Raw genomic sequence first — 20837 nt, forward strand, 5'->3', positions numbered from 1 at the left:
TTGTTCATTTTTCTGCACATTACATCCTGTTTGTATTACTACAGTCTTGAAATATAGTTTGAAATTATAAAGTATGATGCCCCTATGCTTTGTTCTTTTACCTCAAGATTGCTTTGGCTATTCAGAGTTTATTATAGTTTCATGTATGTTTTAGAATTGTATTTTTCATTACTGTAAAAGATGCCACTAGAATTTTTTTTTTTTTTTTTTCCGCTCTTGTTACCCAGGCTGGAGTGCAATGGTGTGATCTCGGCTCACCGCAACCTCTGCCTCAGGGTTTCTCCATGTTGGTCAGGCTGGTCTCAAACTCCCAACCTCAGGTGATCCACCTGCCTTGGCCTCCCAAAGTGCTAGGATTACAGGCATGAGCCACCATGCCTGGCTACCACTAGAATTTTGATAGGGAGTTTGTTGAATCTATATGTTACTTTGTATAACATGTCACTTTAACAGTATTTATTCTTTCAATCTATAGACATAAAATATTTTAAAATTTGTGTCTTCTCTAGTTCCTTTCTATGATATATTTTATCTTCCAGTGTAAAAATGTTTTACCTCTTTGGTTAAATTTGTTCTCAGAAATTTATTATTTTGATGCTATTATAAAAAAGATTGTTTTCTTTATCAGATAGTTTGTTTTATGTATATGGAACCCTAATTTATACTTGTATGTTAATTTTATATTTTGCTAATTTACTGAGTGTATTTATTAGTTTAGACAGGTTTTAATGTACTATTCATGGTTTTCTATATATAAGATTATATGATCTACAACCAGCAACTTTTACTTATTTGTCTTCAATTTCAATGGCTTTAAAACAATTTTTTGACTAATTCTTCTGCCACATACTTCCAGTGCTATAATAAAATAGAAACATTGACAATCGTATTGGGAATGGGTGCTTGGTGTCACAAAAATCCTTTGAGAGACAAAGGATCTCTCAGCAAGGCTAGTTTACTTTCTGCAGAAAGAGTATACTCGTCAGCAGTTTTGCCACGAGAATACACTAAACAAAGGAGGCAGGGTCATTTATAACCTGATGCGTCCACCCTACTGCTATGTCCGGTTTCCATTGGCTATACAACAGGACCTCACATTCTTTATTTGTCCCAGTTGGCTAGTGACTTAGAACTTTCTAAAAGAGGCAAAGGCAGAGGAAAACAAAGGAAGGAGAGAGCAACTTGTGGAATGCTGAGAAAGGTAAAAACACCTCCAAATAAGGAATAGGAACAGGCTATGACCTAATGCTTGCTTGGACCAGTATAAGCATGACAAGGCAAATATTTAGGATAAAATGTGGGAGCTAAGAACACAAAGCATTGAATTGTTTATTATGGCTAGCAGATATCTGATAATGTCAGCACAGGTCTTTGAATACATTTTGCTTCTAAGAAAAGTTACTATTTATTCCTAATTACATGAGGAGGAAAGTCCATTTGAAGAGGAACCTCTATTTCATATTTTACAATGAGCACAGTATAGTTTTGCATTGGTGTGTATGAATTTGAATGAGCAAACAGCTCTTCAAGTTTTTGGGGTTTTTTTGTTTTGTTTTTTGGGTTTTTGTTTTTTGTTTTTTGTTTTTGAGATGGAGTCTCACTCTGTCATCAGGCTGGAGTGCAGTGGCACGATCTCGGCTCACTGCAACCTCCGCCTCCTGGGTTCAAGTGATTCCCCTGCCTCAGCCTCCCAAGCAGCTGTGACTAAAGGCGTGCACCACAATGTCTGGCCAATTTTTTGTATTTTAGTAGAGACGAAGTTTCACCATATTGGCCAGGTGGGTCTCAAACTCCTGACCTCATGATCCACCCACCTCAGCCTCCCAAAGTGCTTGGATTATAGGCATGAGCCTCAGCGCCTGGCCCTCTTCAAGTTTTCATAAACCAGTTTCAGAAGGTAAAGATCTTCCGTTGGGCCCCCAGGGTGATGGGATGCCCACTGGATCTATAGTGCAGAGGAATTGTAGCTTGATCAGAAGGCTGCTGGGTCTGCACTAGGGTCCACCTTTAGTTGGTTTGTTATAAGAGGCTTGGGTAGCTGTAACTCCCATTTTATTTTTGGACAAACTGAATATCTTTCAGGACTTCTATATATAGAGCAGACACTAGGGCAGGTTTCTGCAGTCGAGTCTGCTAATGGCAGGGCTTATATCAGGATGTGGATGAGTATGGCTTTCACTGAATACCAGAGAGCATTTCTCCGGGACACTGTGGGTTTCTATGTAGGCAGAACTGGCCATAAACTGTGGCTTAGGGAGCTGGAACTGAGTCATTAAACTGCTTTGGGGATCACAGTAAAGGCCAAGGTCTGCAGGCCTGTCTGCATGTCTATAAATTGGTGTCTTCCTCCAGGCCTCCGGAAGGGCAGGGCCTCTTTCATACTGTGGCTAGCAGGAGTTTGGGATGACCAAGCTGGGTGGGCCATTTCTTTGGTCTATAGTCAAGAACAGAGTTTCTGTAGTTTGCCACCTGAATGAGGGCCTGCCTTCTGAAAAGTATACTCCTCAATCTTGGGCTTTATCAGTTTCACAAGTCCCTCCCTGGATCTCAAAGCTCTTAAAGGCACTTATTTTGGAGATGGGGTCTTGCTTCAGAACCCAGGCTAGTCTTGTTTTTTGTTTTTGAGACGGAGTCTCACTCTGTCACACAGGCTTTAGTGCAGTGGCATATCTTGGCTCACTCCCATCTCCTCCTGGGTTTAAGTGATTATCATGCCTCAGCCTCCTAAGTAGCTGAAATTACAGGCACACACCACCACACAGGGCTAATTTTTGTATTTTTAGTAGAATAAATACAAAAAATTTTTGTATTTTTAGGCAATGGTTTTGCCACATTGGATAAGCTGATCTTGAACTTATGACCTTAACCTTCCCACCTCAACCTTCCAAAGTGCTGGAATTACAGGCGTGAGCCACCGCATTTGTCCTAGGATGCTGTTGAAATCCTGGCCTGAAGCAATTCTCCAACCTCAGTGTACCATGTAGCTGTCATTATAGGGGTGAGCCATGATGCCTGGCTCTCTCATAAGGGCATTTTTGTCACAATTGGCTGAAAAAATTTTCTTGCTGTTGGGGCATAAGAAAGTAGGGCACCTTTTATTTTTCCATCTTGCTGATGTTACTCTCTATATACATTTTTCTTTCTATTTTTCATTTCAAACTTGTCTGTAATTTTAGATTCAGACATTTAGAACAATATGCTAGAATTTACATGTTATGCCTGAAGTAAATTATACAATTAGTAGGCACTCCATATTTATTAAAATAGTTACTTATAAATTTAAGTTTGCTGCAGGCAAAACGGAATTAGAGGATATTCACCCACTTTCTTCAGCCTAAATCTAAATAATAGCATAATTTATTCCCAAATATTTGTTTTATATATCAGAGGCTCTAACCATATTCTGCTATATATGTGTGTGTTTGTGTGTATATATATATGTGTGTGTGTGTATTTTATTTAGCAGTATAAGGCTATTTGCTTCTAAATTTGGATTGCAGCAGTTTCATTTTGTGTAAAAATGCATATATTTAAAACAAAATTTATCTCTTGTTTCTTTTAAATGATTATAGAAAGTTTCTCATTACAATATTCTGTTTATGCTTATACTGCATTTTCTCTGAAATTTTACTGCCATACAGTGCCTGCCAATGATTCAAAATACCTGCTTTGCATGAGTACACAGTCAAATATTGTTGTCTAGACACATTCTTTCTTAATGGTACATCAATATTGCAAACCAGAGTGTAGGAGTAAACATTTATTACTGTCTTGCAGTTCTGTATTAGTGTGTTTTTTAAGTGTAGGCTTGTTTTCTGTTTTGTTTTGTTTTTTGAGACAGAGTCTTGCTCTGTCACCCAGGCTGGAGTGCAGTGGTGTGATCTCAGCTCACTGCAACCTCTGCCTTCCAGTTCAAGCGATTCTTCTGCCTCAGCCTCCCAAGTAGCTGGGACTACAGGCACACACCAGCATGCCTGGTTAATTTTTGTATATTTAGTAGAGATGGGGTTTCACTGTATTGGCCAGGCTGGTCTCGAACTCCTTACCTAGTGACCCACCCACCTCGGCCTCCCAACGTGCTGAGATTACAGGCCTGAGCCACCACGCCCAGGTAGTGTAGGTTTCTTAATATCAGTTTATTGCGTTTTTTGGTTTTACTTACACATTATAATTTTAGATAACTTGCAATTCTGTTTGTACACATTAAGTCAATGTGAGGTTTAATTAAGATGTAAATCAGCCATATGTCTAATACAATCTGATTATATATGTGTGTGTGCCTATCTGTAAATATGACCCCCAGTCTGGAGTGCAATGGCACAATCTCAGCTCACCGCAATCTCTGCCTTCTGGATTCAAGCGATTCTCTTGCCTCAGCCTCCCGAGTTGCTGGGATTACAGGTATGCCCCACCACACCCAGGTAATTTTGTATTTTTAGTAGAGACGGGGTTTCTCCATGTTGGTAAGGCTTCTCTCGAACTCCTGACCTCAGGTGATCCACCCACCTTGGCCTCCCAAAGTGCTGGGGTAAATTACAGATGTGAGCCACCATGCCTGACCTCTTAGCTGATTTTCAATGGTTGTTTCATCTTGTTTAAGTGATTAATTATGGAGATAGTCTTATTTTTACCATGTGTTTAATAATGAATATATATTTCCTTTATGTGAAAAAAAAAACACTTTTGTGATATGAAGGTAATTCCTGAAAAGATTTATAATTCTATATTGTTTTCAGTTTTTTTCTTTAGAAAAATTGTTTTTAAAACGCATAAAGTTTGTCATCTTAAATCTATTGAAGTGTGCATTTTAGGGCCAGGCATGGTTGTGGCTCTCATCTGTAATCCCAGAGATTTGGAGAGGCCAAGACAAGAGGGTAACTTGAACCCAAAAGTTTGAGACCACCCTGGGCAACATATGGAGACTCCTTCTCTACAAATTTTCTTTAAAATGGCCTGGCATTTTGTTGTGCACCTGTGGTCCCAGATCTTTGGAAGATTGAAGAAAGAGGATTACTTGAGCCTGGGAATTTCAGGCTATAGTCAACCATAATTGTGCCACTGCACTCCAGTTTAGGTGATGAAGTGAGACCCTGTCTCCAAAAAACAAAAATAGCTTTATATTTCAGGAATGTTAAGTATATTCACATTGTTATGCAAAAGACTTCTAGAAATTTTACATCTTGTAAAACAAAAACTCAATACCCATTAAGTAACAGCAACCCATTTTACCCTCTCTGGTGCCCTTGACAAACACCCTTCCACTTTCTGTTTTTTTGAGTGTGACCACTTAAGATATCTCATATAACTAGAATAATATAGTTTCTATCATTTATTACTAGCTTATTTTAAGTGACAAAATATTCTCAAAGGTTATCTTAAATTGTTACAAGATAATCTGTTTTAAATCTGAAAAAATATTTCATTGTATGTATATGTTACATTTTTTGATGTGTTTATAAATCAAGGGACATCTGGGTTGCTTCAATTTTTTGGCTTATGTAAATACTGGTACAATAAACATGGATGCTCAAATATGTCTCCCAGGTTCTGTGTTGCATATTTCGGATATACATTCATAAATGTGATTGCTGTACTTAATGATAATTCCAGTTTTAATTATCTGAGGAACATTTATAACATTTTAAAATAATGACTGCATCCTTGTTTTCCACCAATTAATATGGGTTTTATTTTCATTGCATCAGCAACAAATTTGGTGGGTTTTTTTTGATATTTTGTAGTGGCCATTCTAATGGGTGTGAAGTGATTTTGTTATTCATTGTGATTTTTATGCATTTCTCTACAAATCAGTAATTTTGCATTTCCTTTCTTCCCTCCCCCCACCCTTCCTGTCCCAGATGGAGTCTTGCTCCAGGCTGGTGTGCAGTAGCGTGATCTGAGCTCACTGCAACCTCTGCCTCCGGGGTTCAAGCAGTTCTCCTCAGCCTCTCAAGTAGCTGGGATTACAGGCACATGCTGCAACACTCGGCTAATTTTTGTATTTTTAGTAGAGACGGGGTTTCACCATGTTGGTTATGCTGGTCTCGAACTCCTGACCTCAAGTGATCCACCCGTCTCAGCCTCCCAAAGTGCTGGGATTACTGGCATGAGCCACCGTGCCTGGCCGCATTTCCTTTCAAATGCTTTTTCCCATTTGTGTATTCTTTTTGAGAAAAATTTAGTTCAATTATTTGTTCATTCCTAAATAAAATTATTCAACTTTATTGTTCAGTTTTACAAGTTGGTTATATATTCTCAATATTAACTTCTATGATATGTGATTTGCAAATATTTTTACCTATTTCCTAGGAGGCATTGTCACTCTATTGAATGTTTTCTTTGATGTGCAGAAACTTTGAAGTGTAGTGCAGTTAAATTTTACCGTTCTTTTCTTTGTTGTTCATGCATTTAATGTCATATCTAGGAAAATAGTGCCAAGACCAATGTCATGTCTTTCCCCCTTTATTTTTATATCTGGGTATTTTATTTAAAAATGTTTTTCATATGTGGTTCAAGGAAATAATCCATCTTCATTGTATCCATGTTGATATCCAGTTTTCAACATTATGTCTTGAAGAGATTATCTTTTTTTCTATTGTGTGCTCATGGCAACTTTACAAGATCATTTGATCATATACAGAAGAGTTTATTTCTGTGCTCTCTATTCTGTTCTTTCATCTGTTTATCTGTTTTTGTGTCAGTACCACATTGTTTTTGTTATCATAGCTTTTATTATTATTATTATTATTGTCAATTTTTTTTTTTTTTTTTTTTTTTTTTTCCTGAGACGGAATCTCTCACTGTCTCCCGGGCTGGAGTGCAATGGCATAATCTCAGCTCACTGCAACCTCTGCCTTTCAGGTTCAAGTGATTCTCCTGCCTCAGCCTCCTGAGTAGCTGGGATTACAGGCACCCACCACCACACCTGGCTAATTTTTTGTATTCTTGGTAGAGACAGGGTTTCAGTATGTTGGCCAGACTGGTCTCGAACTCCTGACCTCATGATCCACCTGTCTTGGCCTCCCAAAGTGCTGGGATTACAGACGTGAGCCACCTTGCCAGCCTATTGTGTTTTTAAATCAAGAAGTATAATGCCTCTGTTCTTTTTCATGGGTGTTTGGCTATAGTTTATAATCAAATTTTAAACAATATTTCTGTAAAAAATTGTGGTATTGGGATTTCTAGTTAGATTATATTGAATTTGTTTGCCACTGTAGTTTGTATTGACATCTTTGAAAAATTAATTTTTTTGAACCTTGAGCAAGAATATGTTGAAGCGTGTGTTTTATTTTTACATAATTTTGGATTTTCCAGTTTTACTTTTGCTTTTAATTCCTAGTTGCATTCAATTTTGGTAAGAAAACACACAGTGTGTAATTTTTGTCTGCTTAAATTTATTTGTTGTTGTTGTCATTGTTATTTTGACACAGAATCTTACTCTGTCACCCAGTCTGGAATGCAGTAGCATGATTTTGGCCCACTGCAGCCTCAACCTTCTGGGGTCAAGTGATTCTTCCACCTCAGCCTCCCGAGTAGCTTGGACTACAGACATGCAGTACTATGCCTGGCTAATTTTTTGATTATTTGTAGAGATAGGGTCTCACTTTGTTGCCCAGTCTAGTCTCAAACTTCTGGCTCCAAATGATCCTCCCACCTTGGTCTCCCAAAGTGTTGGGATTGTAGGTATGAGCCTCTTCACCCAGCCAGTATTCTTAAATTTAATAAGATTTCTTATGTGTCCTAACAGAATACACAAGGTGCAAATAAGAATATTGTGTATTCTCTTGCTTTTGACTAAAAAGTTTTGTACGTGTCTGTTAATCCTAGTTGGTCTGTGATGTGGTTTAGATGTTCGTGTTCTTCAAATCTCATGCTGCAATGTAATCCTCAGTGTTGGATATGGAACCTGGTGGGAGATGTTTTAGATCATGGGGCAAATTTCTCATGAATGGCTTTGTACCATCCTCTTGGTAATCAAAAAGTTTACATTGTTAATTCAAATGAAAGCTGCCTCATTAAAAGAACCTGGCTCCTTCACCTCACATTTGGTTCTGTCTTTTACTATGTGATATGTCCACTTACTCTTGGCCTTCCACCATTGTGGAAGCTTACTGAAACCTTCCGCCAGAGGCAGATGCCGGCACACACGTACAGTCTGCCCAACCATGAGCCAAACAAACCTTTTTTATTTATAAATTATCCACTCTCAGGTATTCCTCTATGTGCAAAATAATATATTCTGTAACGTTGTCTAAGTTTTCTGTTTTCTTATTGATCTTTTCTCTGAATTTTCTATTATTAAAAATGGGGTCTTGATGTCTACAATTATTATGTTGCTAAGTATTTCTTGCTTCACTTTTGTCAGTATTTGCTTTATATATTTTGGAGCCCTAATGTTGTATATACATATACACATAAATAAATAGGCATAACAGTTATAGGTTCCTGGTAAATTGACCCATCTTACTATTGTATAATATCAATCTTTGTCTGATGCTAGTACTTGACTTAAAGCATATAATGTCTAATATAATTATGAGTGTCTCACTCAATTGTGGTTATATTTGCATGTAATAAAATGTTTTTCCATTGTTACTTTCAGCTTATATGACTCTATATTTTCCAGTTTGTTATTGGTATTAAATATTATTTTATGTTGTGTATCTATTAACAGATTTATATTTTGTTTTTCATATTCTACAGAGGAAATTTAAGCATTTTATGCACCATTATTTTGATAATAAATAATTTTATATGTGTTGATATATTTATAATTAATAGAGAGTTTTTTATTTATATATGTTTTTATGATGCTGTTCAGCATCATTTTATTTTTTAAAATAATGGGTTCATTTAGCCTTTCTTTTTTATTTTGTATGCAGTGTCTCACTGTGTGCTCAGGCTGATCTTCAACTCCTAGTCTCAAGTGATGTGACTGCCTTGGCCTCTTAAAACTGTAGGATTTACAGGCATGAGCCACTGTGCCTGGCAACCATGTAGCAGTTTTTGTAGGACTGTGCTAGGGGTGATGAATACCCTCACCTTTTATTTTGAAAAGTCTTTGTTTTTATCTTGTTTTTGAAGTAAAATCATTATAATTAGTAGTATATTATATATTTTTATATACTTATATTAATATATAATTATAAACATATTTTCAAGTAGTATTGGTTAATGATTTTTTATTACATCATAATTTGGAAAGTTCTCAGCTTTTTTTAATCTTCAAGTAACCTCTGTATTACTTTTTTGCTATATTCTTCTATGATTTTTTTCATGAATATATTGTTCTACTTGACAGTGTCCAATAAGTTTTACATTTCATGTTTTAATTTTGTTTTGCTCTTTTATATTTTTGTGTTTTATATTTAAGGGTATTCCAGCTCACATTAGTTAATTGTGTTTGGATGTTTTAGTTTATATTGTGTATGAAAATATTTAACTCTGCAATTTATGAGTGTGAAGCAAAATCAAATATGAATCAGCCATATGTCTGTTGCTAATGTGTTTATGTTTGTTTGCCTGTATAAATATTATTTCTATTTTCCTATAACTTGTGTATTTGTTGTGTAGTTTGGTTGTGAATGGTTGTTTAATCCTGTGTGGGTGAGTAGTCATAAAAATTCTTCTACTTTTATCATCTTATTTATTTGTGAATCTATATTCTGTGTGGGAGAAACACTTTTGAATTTTAAGATAATATAAAAACTATCATTACTCTGTATCTTTTTTAGGTATTTCTGTTTATTTTTACTTATCAAAAACATAACAAAATTTATAATAAAATATTTTTAAATATTCAGTTTAGTCATCTTAATTATATTGACATTGTTATACAACATATCACCAAAATGTTTTTATCTTGTAAAGCTGAATCTGAATATACATTAAACAACTACCAATTTTTCCTATTTTGTGGCACTTTTGAAACACCACTCTGTTTTCCTTGTCTAAGGTTGTAACTACTTTAAATATCTTATACAATCTCTGTCTTTCTGTGGCTGGCTCATTTTATTTGGCATAATGTCATCAAAACTTATCTTTACAGTTGTCAGAATATTTCCTGCTTTTTGAAAACTGAGGGATATTCCAGTATTTTGTTTTTTGTTTTTTTGAGATGGAGTTTCCCTCTGTCACCCAGGCTGGAGTGCAGAGTGCAATGGTGCAATCTTGGCTCACTGCAACTTCCGCCTCCTGGGTTCAAGCAATTCTCCTGCCTCAGCCTCTCAAGTAGCTGAGATTACAGGCATGCACCACCATGCCCAGCTAATTTTTGTATTTTTAGTGGAGGTGGGGTTTCACCATGTTGGACACGCTGGTCTCAAACTCCTGACCTCAAGTGATCCACCTGCCTTGGCCTCCCAAAGTGCTGGGATTACAGGTTTGAGCCACCGCACCTGGCCTATTCCAGTACTTTTATATTTCAAATTAAATCTGCTGAATGGTTTAGTGACAGAAATTTGCATTGCTTTCACCCATTGGCTTTCAGTAACAATGCTGCAATAATTATGGGTAAGCAAATGACTCTTTATATGACATATACATTATGTATGTACTGCATTCTCTTATTAGTCTACCTTTTCAGCTTTATACTTATACCAAGTTGTTTTAATTTTGTAGCTTTGTGCTGTGTTTGAAATCAGGAACTGTAATGCCTCAGACGTTGTTTCTTTTTTTGAAGATTGTTGGGTACTTTATTGTCTTTTGAGATTCCATATACTTCTGAGGTTGCTGTTTCTATTTCTTCAAAAATGCAATGACAAGTTTTAAAAACATTGCCTTAAATCTGCAGATTACATTAAGCAGTATGAACATCTTTACAACATTAATTATACCGATTCCATTTTTATCATAAAGAGTAATTTATAAAATTTTAGTTTTAAAAATTTGTTAAGACTTCTTTTTTGTCCTATCATGTGGTCTGTCAAAAAGAATGTTGTATGAGCTATTGAGAAATGTGTATATCCTGATGTTACTGAGGAGTGTTCTCTATACCTCTGTTAGAAGTAATTGTTTTATATTGCCTTAAAGTTATCTCTTCCCTTCTAATATTCTGTCTTGTTTTATTTTTATTATAGAAAGTAGGTATTGAAATATCTTACTATAATTATATTGCACTGTATGTGTTTCATCAGTTCTGGCATTATTTGCTTTATATATTTGGAACTTTAATGTGAGATACACACACACACACACACACCACAAATGTATATAGAAATTTTTCAGAGGTTCCCAGTGAGTGAATCTATTATTGTTTAATATCCTTCTTTGTCTCTTTGGAGTTTTGACTTTAAAGTAAATTTTATAAAATATGACAGTATTAACTTAAGACGTAGCTTGACCTCTTCTGCTCTCATTTGGTTAAAATTTGCATGGAATGTCTACTTCCATCTTGCCACTTTCAGTTTTTCTTTATCATTAGATCTCAACTGACCCTTGTAGAAAGGCAAGTTGAATCCTGGTTTTTAATTTTTTTTTAATAAATCCCTTTATTGAAAGTATGTCTTTTAATTAAAAAGTTAATTTTATATATATTTAATTTTCTGAAACAGAAAGACTGACAAATGTTATTTTATTGTTTTATTTGATTCTTGTATCTTTGTTCCCAATTTTCTCTCTTTCTTTCTTTGTGTTGTTTTTATTTTTGTACTAATATGCTTTCACTTTTTGAAATTTTATACCTCTGTACAGATTTTTTTGTGGTACCTTGGGGATTACATAAAATCTCTAAAAGATGCAACAGCATATTTAATTCTGGTAAAAAATGAACTTTAGTGGTATAGAAAAAATCTCATTATATCTGCTCTCAACTTTCTTATCGATGTTGCTAATTATATCTTTATCTTGTAAGTACATTAATGGGTGTTTATAATAATTAGTGTTTTTATTTTTCAACTTTTAGAGAATAACTAAAAATGTTTTTGGCACCATTATAATAATGCTAAGGAATTCTAATTTTGGATATGTGCATATCTTTCCCAGAAAGTTATGCATTTTTATATAATAATATGTTGTTTTCTTACATTATGTTATTTTCAGCATCTTTGATATACAGGGCATATGCAGTGCCAATATACTTTTTTTTACTAATTTCAGGACTATTATAATATCACACAGTTCCCTTCTGGCTTGCAAAATTTTCATGACAAATTTACTAGTTTTCTCATAAGACTATGCTTATAAATGACCCATCATTTTTATCTTGCAGCTTTCAGGATTCTCTACTTTGTGACTTGAAATTCCACTCATGTATGTGTTTGTTATAAATATCTTTGTGTGTATTCTAGTTTGTTGAGCTTCTTCATTTTTACATCATTTTTTCTTATATTAAATTATTTTTATATTTTTCACCTCCACAATTTCTGTTTTTTGATATTTTTAATATTTTTGTTGTTATCCTCATTCTTCTGATTTTCAATAGTTGTCTGTGTTTCTATTTTCCTCATTGAATATTATTCAAGTTTTTAAAACTAATTTGTATATGTTTATTTTTAATGATAGCTTCCTGAAATTTTTATATTTCTGATGGGGCTATATTGCCCTAATATTTTATATACATTGTAATCTTTCATTGAAATTTACACATTAAAAACAAACTACCTGTAACAATCTTTATAATATAGCTCTGTCCTGGCATAGTCTGAAACCAGTTGTCTTGGATAGAGATTCTGAGAGTTTCTCTAACATGTTCTTAGGATGTGTCTTGTCTGAAATTTTTTAGGTTTTTTTAGTTAAAGGAGTTTGTTCATGTTTCTTCTTAATAGTCAGTAATCATTTGCTACAACTATTTCCTGCCTATAGTATTGCAGTCTCTTTGCTGCTATAGCATTTACCTTTGATCTCAGCAGACTCAAACTGCCATTCCAATGTATATCATTTCTTTCAATACAGAAACCAGTGTCTGGAAAAGTCCCTAGAAACCAGAAATAGAAATGTTTTTGCTGCCATTTTTCTTGTCTTTTATAAAAGAAACCAAGAGTTGCCAATTTACTTCTAAAGGCACTGTGTTACATTGGGCAGCCGAAAGAGCTGTGTTGTAAATGTAACAAACTTTTTTTTTCCTATGTGGCTCTTTGCATTATGCTCACCTGGGGCCCGTACTCACTTAACTCATTTATAAATTTTCCACCAATGTATTTTGGTCAGTATGTTTTCATTACATTTATATGTCTATGAAGGATTTAGGGCCTATGGTATTTTGCTATGCCATCTTAATGTAGTTTGTTTAGTTTTATATGTTACATTTGTAAACTATCTTCATCTAAGTCTAGCAAGTGCATTAATTTGTCATTTTTATTTCTTTCAGTTATGTGTTCTCATTTTGCCCAAGACCTTTGGCCAGAGCAGAATATAAAAGATTCTTTCCAAAAAGCGACACTGAAAAGATATGGAAAATGTAGACATGAGAATTTACCATTAAGAAAAGGCTGTGAAAGTGTGGATGAGTGTAAGATGCACAAAGGAGGTTATAATGGACTTTACCAATGCCTCGCAGCTACCCAGAGCAAAATATTTCAGTGTGATAAATATGTAAAAGTCATTCATAAATTTTCAAATTCAAACAGACCTAAGATAAGACATACTAAAAGGAAACCTTTCAAATGTAGAGAATGTGGCAAATCATTTCGCATGATTTCATGCCTAACTGAACATAGCAGAATTCATACTAGAGTAAATTTCTACAAATGTGAAGAATGTGGAAAAGCCTTTAACTGGTCCTCAACCCTTACTAAACATAAGAGAATTCATACGGGAGAGAAACCCTACAAATGTGAAGAATGTGGTAAAGCCTTTAACCAGTCCTCAAACCTTATTAAACATAAGAAAATTCATACTGGAGAGAAACCCTACAAATGTGAAGAATGTGGCAAAACTTTTAACCGATCCTCAACTCTTACTACCCATAAGATAATTCATACTGGAGAGAAACCCTACAAATGTAAAGAATGTGGTAAAGCTTTTAACCGATCTTCAACCCTTACTACCCATAGAAAAATTCATACTGGAGAGAAACCCTACAAATGTGAAAAATGTGGCAAAGCCTTTAAGCAGTCCTCAAACCTTACTACACATAAGATAATTCATACCGGAGAGAAACCCTACAAATGTAAAAAATGTGGAAAAGCCTTTAACCAGTCTGCACACCTTACTACCCATGAGATAATTCATACTGGAGAGAAACCCTACAAATGTGAAAAATGCGGAAAAGCCTTTAATCATTTCTCACACCTAACTACACATAAGATAATTCATACTGGAGAGAAACCCTACAAATGTAAAGAATGTGGCAAAGCTTTTAAACACTCTTCAACCCTTACTAAACATAAGATAATTCATACTGGAGAGAAGCCCTACAAATGTAAAGAATGTGGAAAAGCTTTTAACCAATCCTCAAAACTTACTGAACATAAGAAAATTCATACTGGAGAGAAACCCTATGAATGTGAAAAATGTGGCAAAGCTTTTAACCAGTCCTCAAATCTTACTAGACATAAGAAAAGTCATACTGAAGAGAAACCTTACAAATGTGAAGAATGTGGCAAAGGTTTTAAATGGCCCTCAACCCTTACTATCCATAAGATAATTCATACTGGAGAGAAACCATACAAATGTGAAGAATGTGGCAAAGCTTTTAACCAGTCCTCAAAACTTACTAAACATAAGAAAATTCATACTGGAGAGAAACCCTACACATGTGAAGAATGTGGCAAAGCCTTTAACCAGTCCTCAAACCTTACTAAACATAAGAGAATTCATACTGGAGAAAAACCTTACAAATGTGAAGAATGTGACAAAGCTTTTAAATGGTCTTCAGTCCTTACTAAACATAAGATAATTCATACCGGAGAAAAATTACAAATGTGAAAATTAGCGCAAAGCTTTTAACCAATTCACAAGTCTTACTAAACATAAGAAAATTTATACTGGAGAGAAACTCTACTAACCTGAAAGAAGTGACAATAATTTTGACAACACCTCAAACTTATAAGCATGAAAGTAATCATACTGGTGAGAAATTCTAAAAATGTGAAGAATGTGGCAAGTCTTTAAATGGTTGTCACACTTTATTTTAGGTAAGATAATTCATACTGGAACAAACTACAAGTGCAAACAATGTGGCAAAACTTAATTTATGCTCACACCTTATTGCACAGAAAAGAATTTTTAGTTGAGAAAAATTATACAAATATAAAGAATGTGGAAAAGCCATTAATATCTACTTACATGTTACTCAGCATCAGAAAGTACTTAATAAAAGCATTATAAATGCAATTACTGTCAAAAGAGCATTCAGAAAATATAAGCCTTTAATGTGAGAAAGAGTAATCATTTTGAAGGCAAACATTGCAAATTTAAAGAGGGTTGTAGTACCTTTACTTGTACCACAAATCTTATTATACAGATTTTGTACTAGAGGAAACCCCTGAAGCAGTTGCTTAAACTTTGTTTAACATCAAAGAATTTTTTTTTTTCTTTTTTGAGACGGAGTTTCGCTCTTGTTATCAAGGCTAGAGTGCTATGGTGTGAACTCGGCTCGCCGCAACCACCACCTCCTGGGTTCAAACAATTCTCCTGCTTCAGCCTCCCGAGTAACTGGGAGTACAGGCATGTGCCACCAAGCCTGGATAATTTTGTATTTTTGGAAGAGACGGGGTTTCTCCAGGTTGGTAAGGCTGGTCTCAAACTCCTGACCTCAGGTGATCTGCCCGCCTCAGCCTCCCAAAGTGCTGGGATTACAGGCATGAGCCACCACACCTGGCCAACATCAGAGAATTTATATTTGAGAAAAACCCTGCAAATGTAACAAATTTTGAAAAACCTTTTCAAAAACTACAGCTTAAAAAGCAGCAGAGGATTCATACTAAAATATATTTTTGCAGATGCAGTAGATATAAAAATATATTTAATCCAAAATTAAGTTCATGTAAATATCAGAGGGTTCACAGTAGAAATATCTAAGGTGCTGGCACTTCAGACACTACACTAAATCAGAGTGCTGGGTATAGAAAATAATCCAAAACTAAATTTGGTGGATAAATTATTTGTATGTAACTTTAAAAGAAGTAGGACATTTTTTGCAGAGTTTTAATTACATTCAAAGTATACTTTTTTCCTTAAAAATATTACAGGTTTTTTGAAAAACAAATAATCATGTAATTCAACTTTCAAATTACTTCATGCTGTTTCTTCTTCACTGCTATTATATTCACATGTGAAAGCATGTGATCAGTGGTTGCTACATCAAAGATATGAGTTTTTTTATTAGGTGGTCATTATTTATGACCTTTTCTATTAAAGAATAAGAACATTAGGCTGGGCGCATTGTCTCACACCTGTAATCCCAGCACTTTGGGAAGCCGAGACAGGCAGATCATGAGGTCAGGAGTTCGAGACCAGCCTGGCCAATATGGTGAAACCCCATCTACTAAAAACTACAAAAATTAGCTGTGCACTGTGGCGCGCACCTGTAATCCCAGCTACTCGGGAAGCTGAGGCAGGAGAATCACTTGAACCCAAAAGGCGGAGGTTGCAGTGAGCCGAGGGCACGCCCTGGGCAACAGAGCAAGACTCCGTCTCAAAAAAAAAAAAACAAAAAAGTACACCATTCTTATGTATGCTCCAGCCTGGGTGACAGGGTGAGACTCCATCTCAAAAACAAAAAAGAATAAGAACATTAAAATGTAAGATGCATGATGAAACTCTAAGTGGTGGGGCTCTTTGTGGTTAACATAATCATTGAGTGATATATGAGGTAGTTGTTCAGAGTAATATTCTGCATTATAGTGAATGAAAAACATTTTTAATTTTAGCTAAAATTAGTAATATATTATTTTACTAATTATAGTTCTATGTAATAAAATGCAGTACATTTTTAAATTTTCAGATTACATTTAAACTTAGTTTTTTAATTAAACTTTTTTTAACATTATGACCATTGTGCATTCAATGATGTTTTACGATGCCACTAAGTTTAACCTATCTACCTTACTCAAGAATGTAGTTAAAAGATGGTTACACTGTGTAATTTGGTAACATAATGAACTAACATCTCTTTTGCCAGTGGCTTTAAACTGCAAATAGGTTAAAGAATATTGTTCTTGTAGGTAAAATTTTTATTCGTTTTTCTTATATGAACTTATTTTTTTTTTTTAATTTTGGCGGGTACATAGTATGTGTATATATTTATGCCATATATAGAATATTTTGATACAGGCATATAATATGTAACAATCACATCAGGGTAAGTGAAGTATCCATCACCTCCAGCATTTACCCTTTGTATTACAAACCTATTCTACACATTTAGTTATTTTGAAATGTGCAATTGTTATTGGTTACAGTAACCAATTTGCATGGAATGTCTACTTCCTTCTGGCCACTTTGGCAAGTGGCAAGATTTTGGTCATAATTTTATTTTATGGTCATAATAAGAATTGTATAGAAGTATTAATAAAATCCATACATTTCTGAATTCTGAATAAACATTTAAAAATTTGTTAATATTTTTCTTTAAACCTGGCTTCTCTGCCTGCAAACACATACAGACTCTTAATTTTTATTTACAGAGGTAAATATACACATATTACTCTAAAGATAAACCTTAGGGGTAAGAAAATTATAAAGTCTGTGTGTTTTTGTGCATATGAATTTGTACCTATATTCAGAAGAAAAGAGCAATATTGGAACAAAACAAATCATCTTAATAAGGTAACTAATTGGCTGTGTGCAGTGTCTCATGCCTGTAATCCCATTACTTTGGGAGGCTGAGGCGGGTGGATCACCTGAGGTCCAGAGTTCGAGATCAGCCTGACCAATATAGTGAAACCTCATCTCTACTAAAAATACAAAAATTACCTGGGTATGGTGGTGTGCACCTCTAGTCCCAGTTAGGAGGCTGAGAGAGGAGAATTGCTTGAACCCAGGATGCGGAGGTTGCAGTGAACTGAGATTTTGCCACTGCACTCCAGCCTGGGTGAAAGAGTAATACTCATCTCAAAAAAATAATAATAAGGTAACTAGTTTACTAGAAAACTGAATACCTCAAAAATGCTGAAAACAAATGTATACTCTCTGCTTTGTGTTATTGTAATATCTTATGGCTTATGGTTAAGAATATTCCCATGCAAATATTTTGTTTTGACTTGGCTGGTACTCATGCTGGACCTATAATTTTCTTGTTTTTTATAATTTTTTTATAGTTTCTGAGGCATTATTATGTGAGCTTGTCAGGGATTATAATGCTTTTATAAAATTTAGTAGTGCACACAAAATAATGTTTAGATGTTATTCCAAAATTAGTGTATCGTTATATTTTATTTTCTTAGAACATTTCATTTGTTCTTTTAATTGGAGAACTCTAAACCTGCTTTAGTTGTTGTTCTTTTCACTTTTTATAATTGAAATAACTATATTTATTTATTGAGCCAATTTTTTTTCCGGTAAGTACTAAGGATGCTTTATAAGTCATGAGGATGTTTTTATATATAAATATAGCAAACAAACATGACAGTGCCTGCTGTGTAACAGATGCTGCATAACAAGCTATAAATATTCCTGCTGAAGTTAGTTTGTAACTTCAAGTCAGAGATGGAAAATATCAATGGTGAAAAAATAATATTGATTCTTCATGTTAAGAAGACATTTTTTCCAGGCTACAAAGCTGACTCTTGCTGAATTTAAAGAGAAATTCTGCTTCCTTTATTTTCTAAGTATCTTTTGTTTTATTATGTGTATTCCAGCTATGTATGCATCACAGCCCTTTTCTTTCTTTTTCTGTATTATATCTGTGGTTTTCTCATTGTTGTCTTTATGCCATGTCATTTTACATGGTACTTTGTAAGTTTTGATGAGAAAGTTGGTATTTTTTTAAATGTACTAAAAAATTAGTTTTAACTGGAGAGTTTGCTTATCAATACAACTTTCAGATCAGTTAATTAAGATAAAAGGCATTCAGTATCCACAGGTGAGAGGAATAAGTCAGTTAGTGTTCTTTTTTTCTGCTTGTAAAAGAAAAAAGTCTTACACAAAGTGTGGCAAATATTTGCTAAAAAATATATCTCAGAAATTAAATTTTTAAGAGAGCTAATGGTAAGTGAAATTTTTTAAATTTAATTTTCTATGATATAGCACAACTTAACATTTCCATGCAGAATCTTCTATTTTTAAGTGTGAATGTTAAAGTTTGTAAAATAATAAGATGACCTCTGTGGATTTAAAATTTGGAATAATATTTCTTTTTTATATTGATATTACAATTTGAAAAAATTTCTCAGTCTTATATAATTTTTTTAGTGGGTGAAGTTCAGTCTAGAGTTTCTATTCTTAGTCACATAACTGTAGCCAACTTCTTGATCATTTTCTCTGGAAAACGTGGAGATCATGGCGGCTTTTGGATTGAAACATATCCTATTAGTTTGCTCACAAACTTGTTTAGTGTGTTCGAAGAGTGGCCAGTCATGAGACCAAATGTTTTTATGCAGTTATTATCTGTAGTAAATAAATATTTATTCTGTAAGATATGAATTTTGAAATGTGTATACATTGTCAGATGTTTAATTCTAGGTAATTAAGGCTTTACCTCACATAGTTAACATTTTCTGTGGTGAGAGCAAGTGACACAGTCTTAGCACTTTTCAAAAATACATTATTATGAACTATAGTCACCATACTGTACAAAAAATCTTTTGAAATTATTTCTCCTATTCAAGTATAATTATGTATTTTTTGACTGACATCTTTCCAAACCCCCCTTCTAAATACCTTGGTATCTGGTGGTCACCATTTTACTTTCTACTTCGATGAGATTACGTTTTTTTAGGATCCATTTGTACTAAAATTACAAAATAATCCTTCTGGGCCGGGTGCGGTGGTTCACGTCTGTAATCCCAGCTCTTTGGGAGGCCAAGGCGGGCAGATCACAAAGTCAGGAGTTTGAGACCAGCACGGCCAATGTGATGAAACCCCATCTACTAAAAATACAAACATTAGCTGGGCATGGTGGCGGGCGCCTGTAGTCCCAGCTGAGGCGGGAGAATCACTTGAACCTGGGAGGCGGAAGTTGCAATAAGCCGAGATTGTGCCACTGCGCTCCAGCCTGGGCGACAGAGCAAGACTCCGTCACAAAAATAATAATAATCTTTATGTGCCTGACTTATTTCAGGTAATGTAATGTCCTCCAGGTTCATCAATCCGACTGAAAATAATAGAATTTTCTTTTTTGAAGATAAGTAGTATTCCATTGTTTACATATATCATACTTTTTTTTTTTTTCTTTTTGAGACGGAGTCTTGCTCTGTAGCCCAGGCTGGAGTGCAGTGGTGCGATCTCGGCTCACTGCAACCTCCCCCCAGCTAACTTTTATATTTTTAGTAGAGATGAGTTTTCACCATATTGGCCAAGCTGGTCTTGAACTCCTGACAAGTGATCCACCCGCCTTGGCCTCCCAAAGTGCTGAGATTACAGGCATGAGCCACTGCACCCAGCCTACTATATTGTCTTTATTTACTCATTCGATGTTGAACTGTTGACTCTTATGTTTTGACAGTTGTAAAGAGTGTTGCAAACAACATAGAAGTGCAAACGTTTTTTTACTCTGATTTTATTTGTTTTGGATATATGTCCAATATTACAATTGCTGTGTTATAGTTTTATTTTAAATTTTTTGAGACTTCTCTATTATTTATTTATTTTTGTTTGTTTGTTTTGAGATGGAGTTTCACTCTTGTTGCCAGGCTGGAGTGCAATGGCGTGATCTCAGCTTACTGCAACCTCTGCCTCCCAGGTTCAAGCGATTCTCCTCCCTCAGCCTCCCCAGTAGCTGGGATCACAGGCATGTG

The 20837-nt window shown here is 34.8% G+C and overlaps 1 protein-coding gene across 1 annotated transcript in view; it reads left to right on the forward strand.

The window, feature by feature from the left end:
* Positions 1-19516, forward strand: part of LOC129020588 (zinc finger protein 85) — a 31728-nt gene extending 12212 nt beyond the window's left edge. Inside the window, exon 4 of the mRNA XM_054465157.2 lies at positions 13307-19516. Coding sequence (XP_054321132.1) covers positions 13307-14865 — 1559 coding nt within the window. The 3' untranslated portion in view covers positions 14866-19516. The remainder of the gene's footprint in view (positions 1-13306) is intronic.
* The last annotated feature ends 1321 nt before the right edge of the window (positions 19517-20837 follow it).

The sequence above is a fragment of the Pongo pygmaeus genome, chromosome 20, assembly GCF_028885625.2.
Source record: "Pongo pygmaeus isolate AG05252 chromosome 20, NHGRI_mPonPyg2-v2.0_pri, whole genome shotgun sequence".
NCBI lineage: Eukaryota > Metazoa > Chordata > Mammalia > Primates > Hominidae > Pongo > Pongo pygmaeus.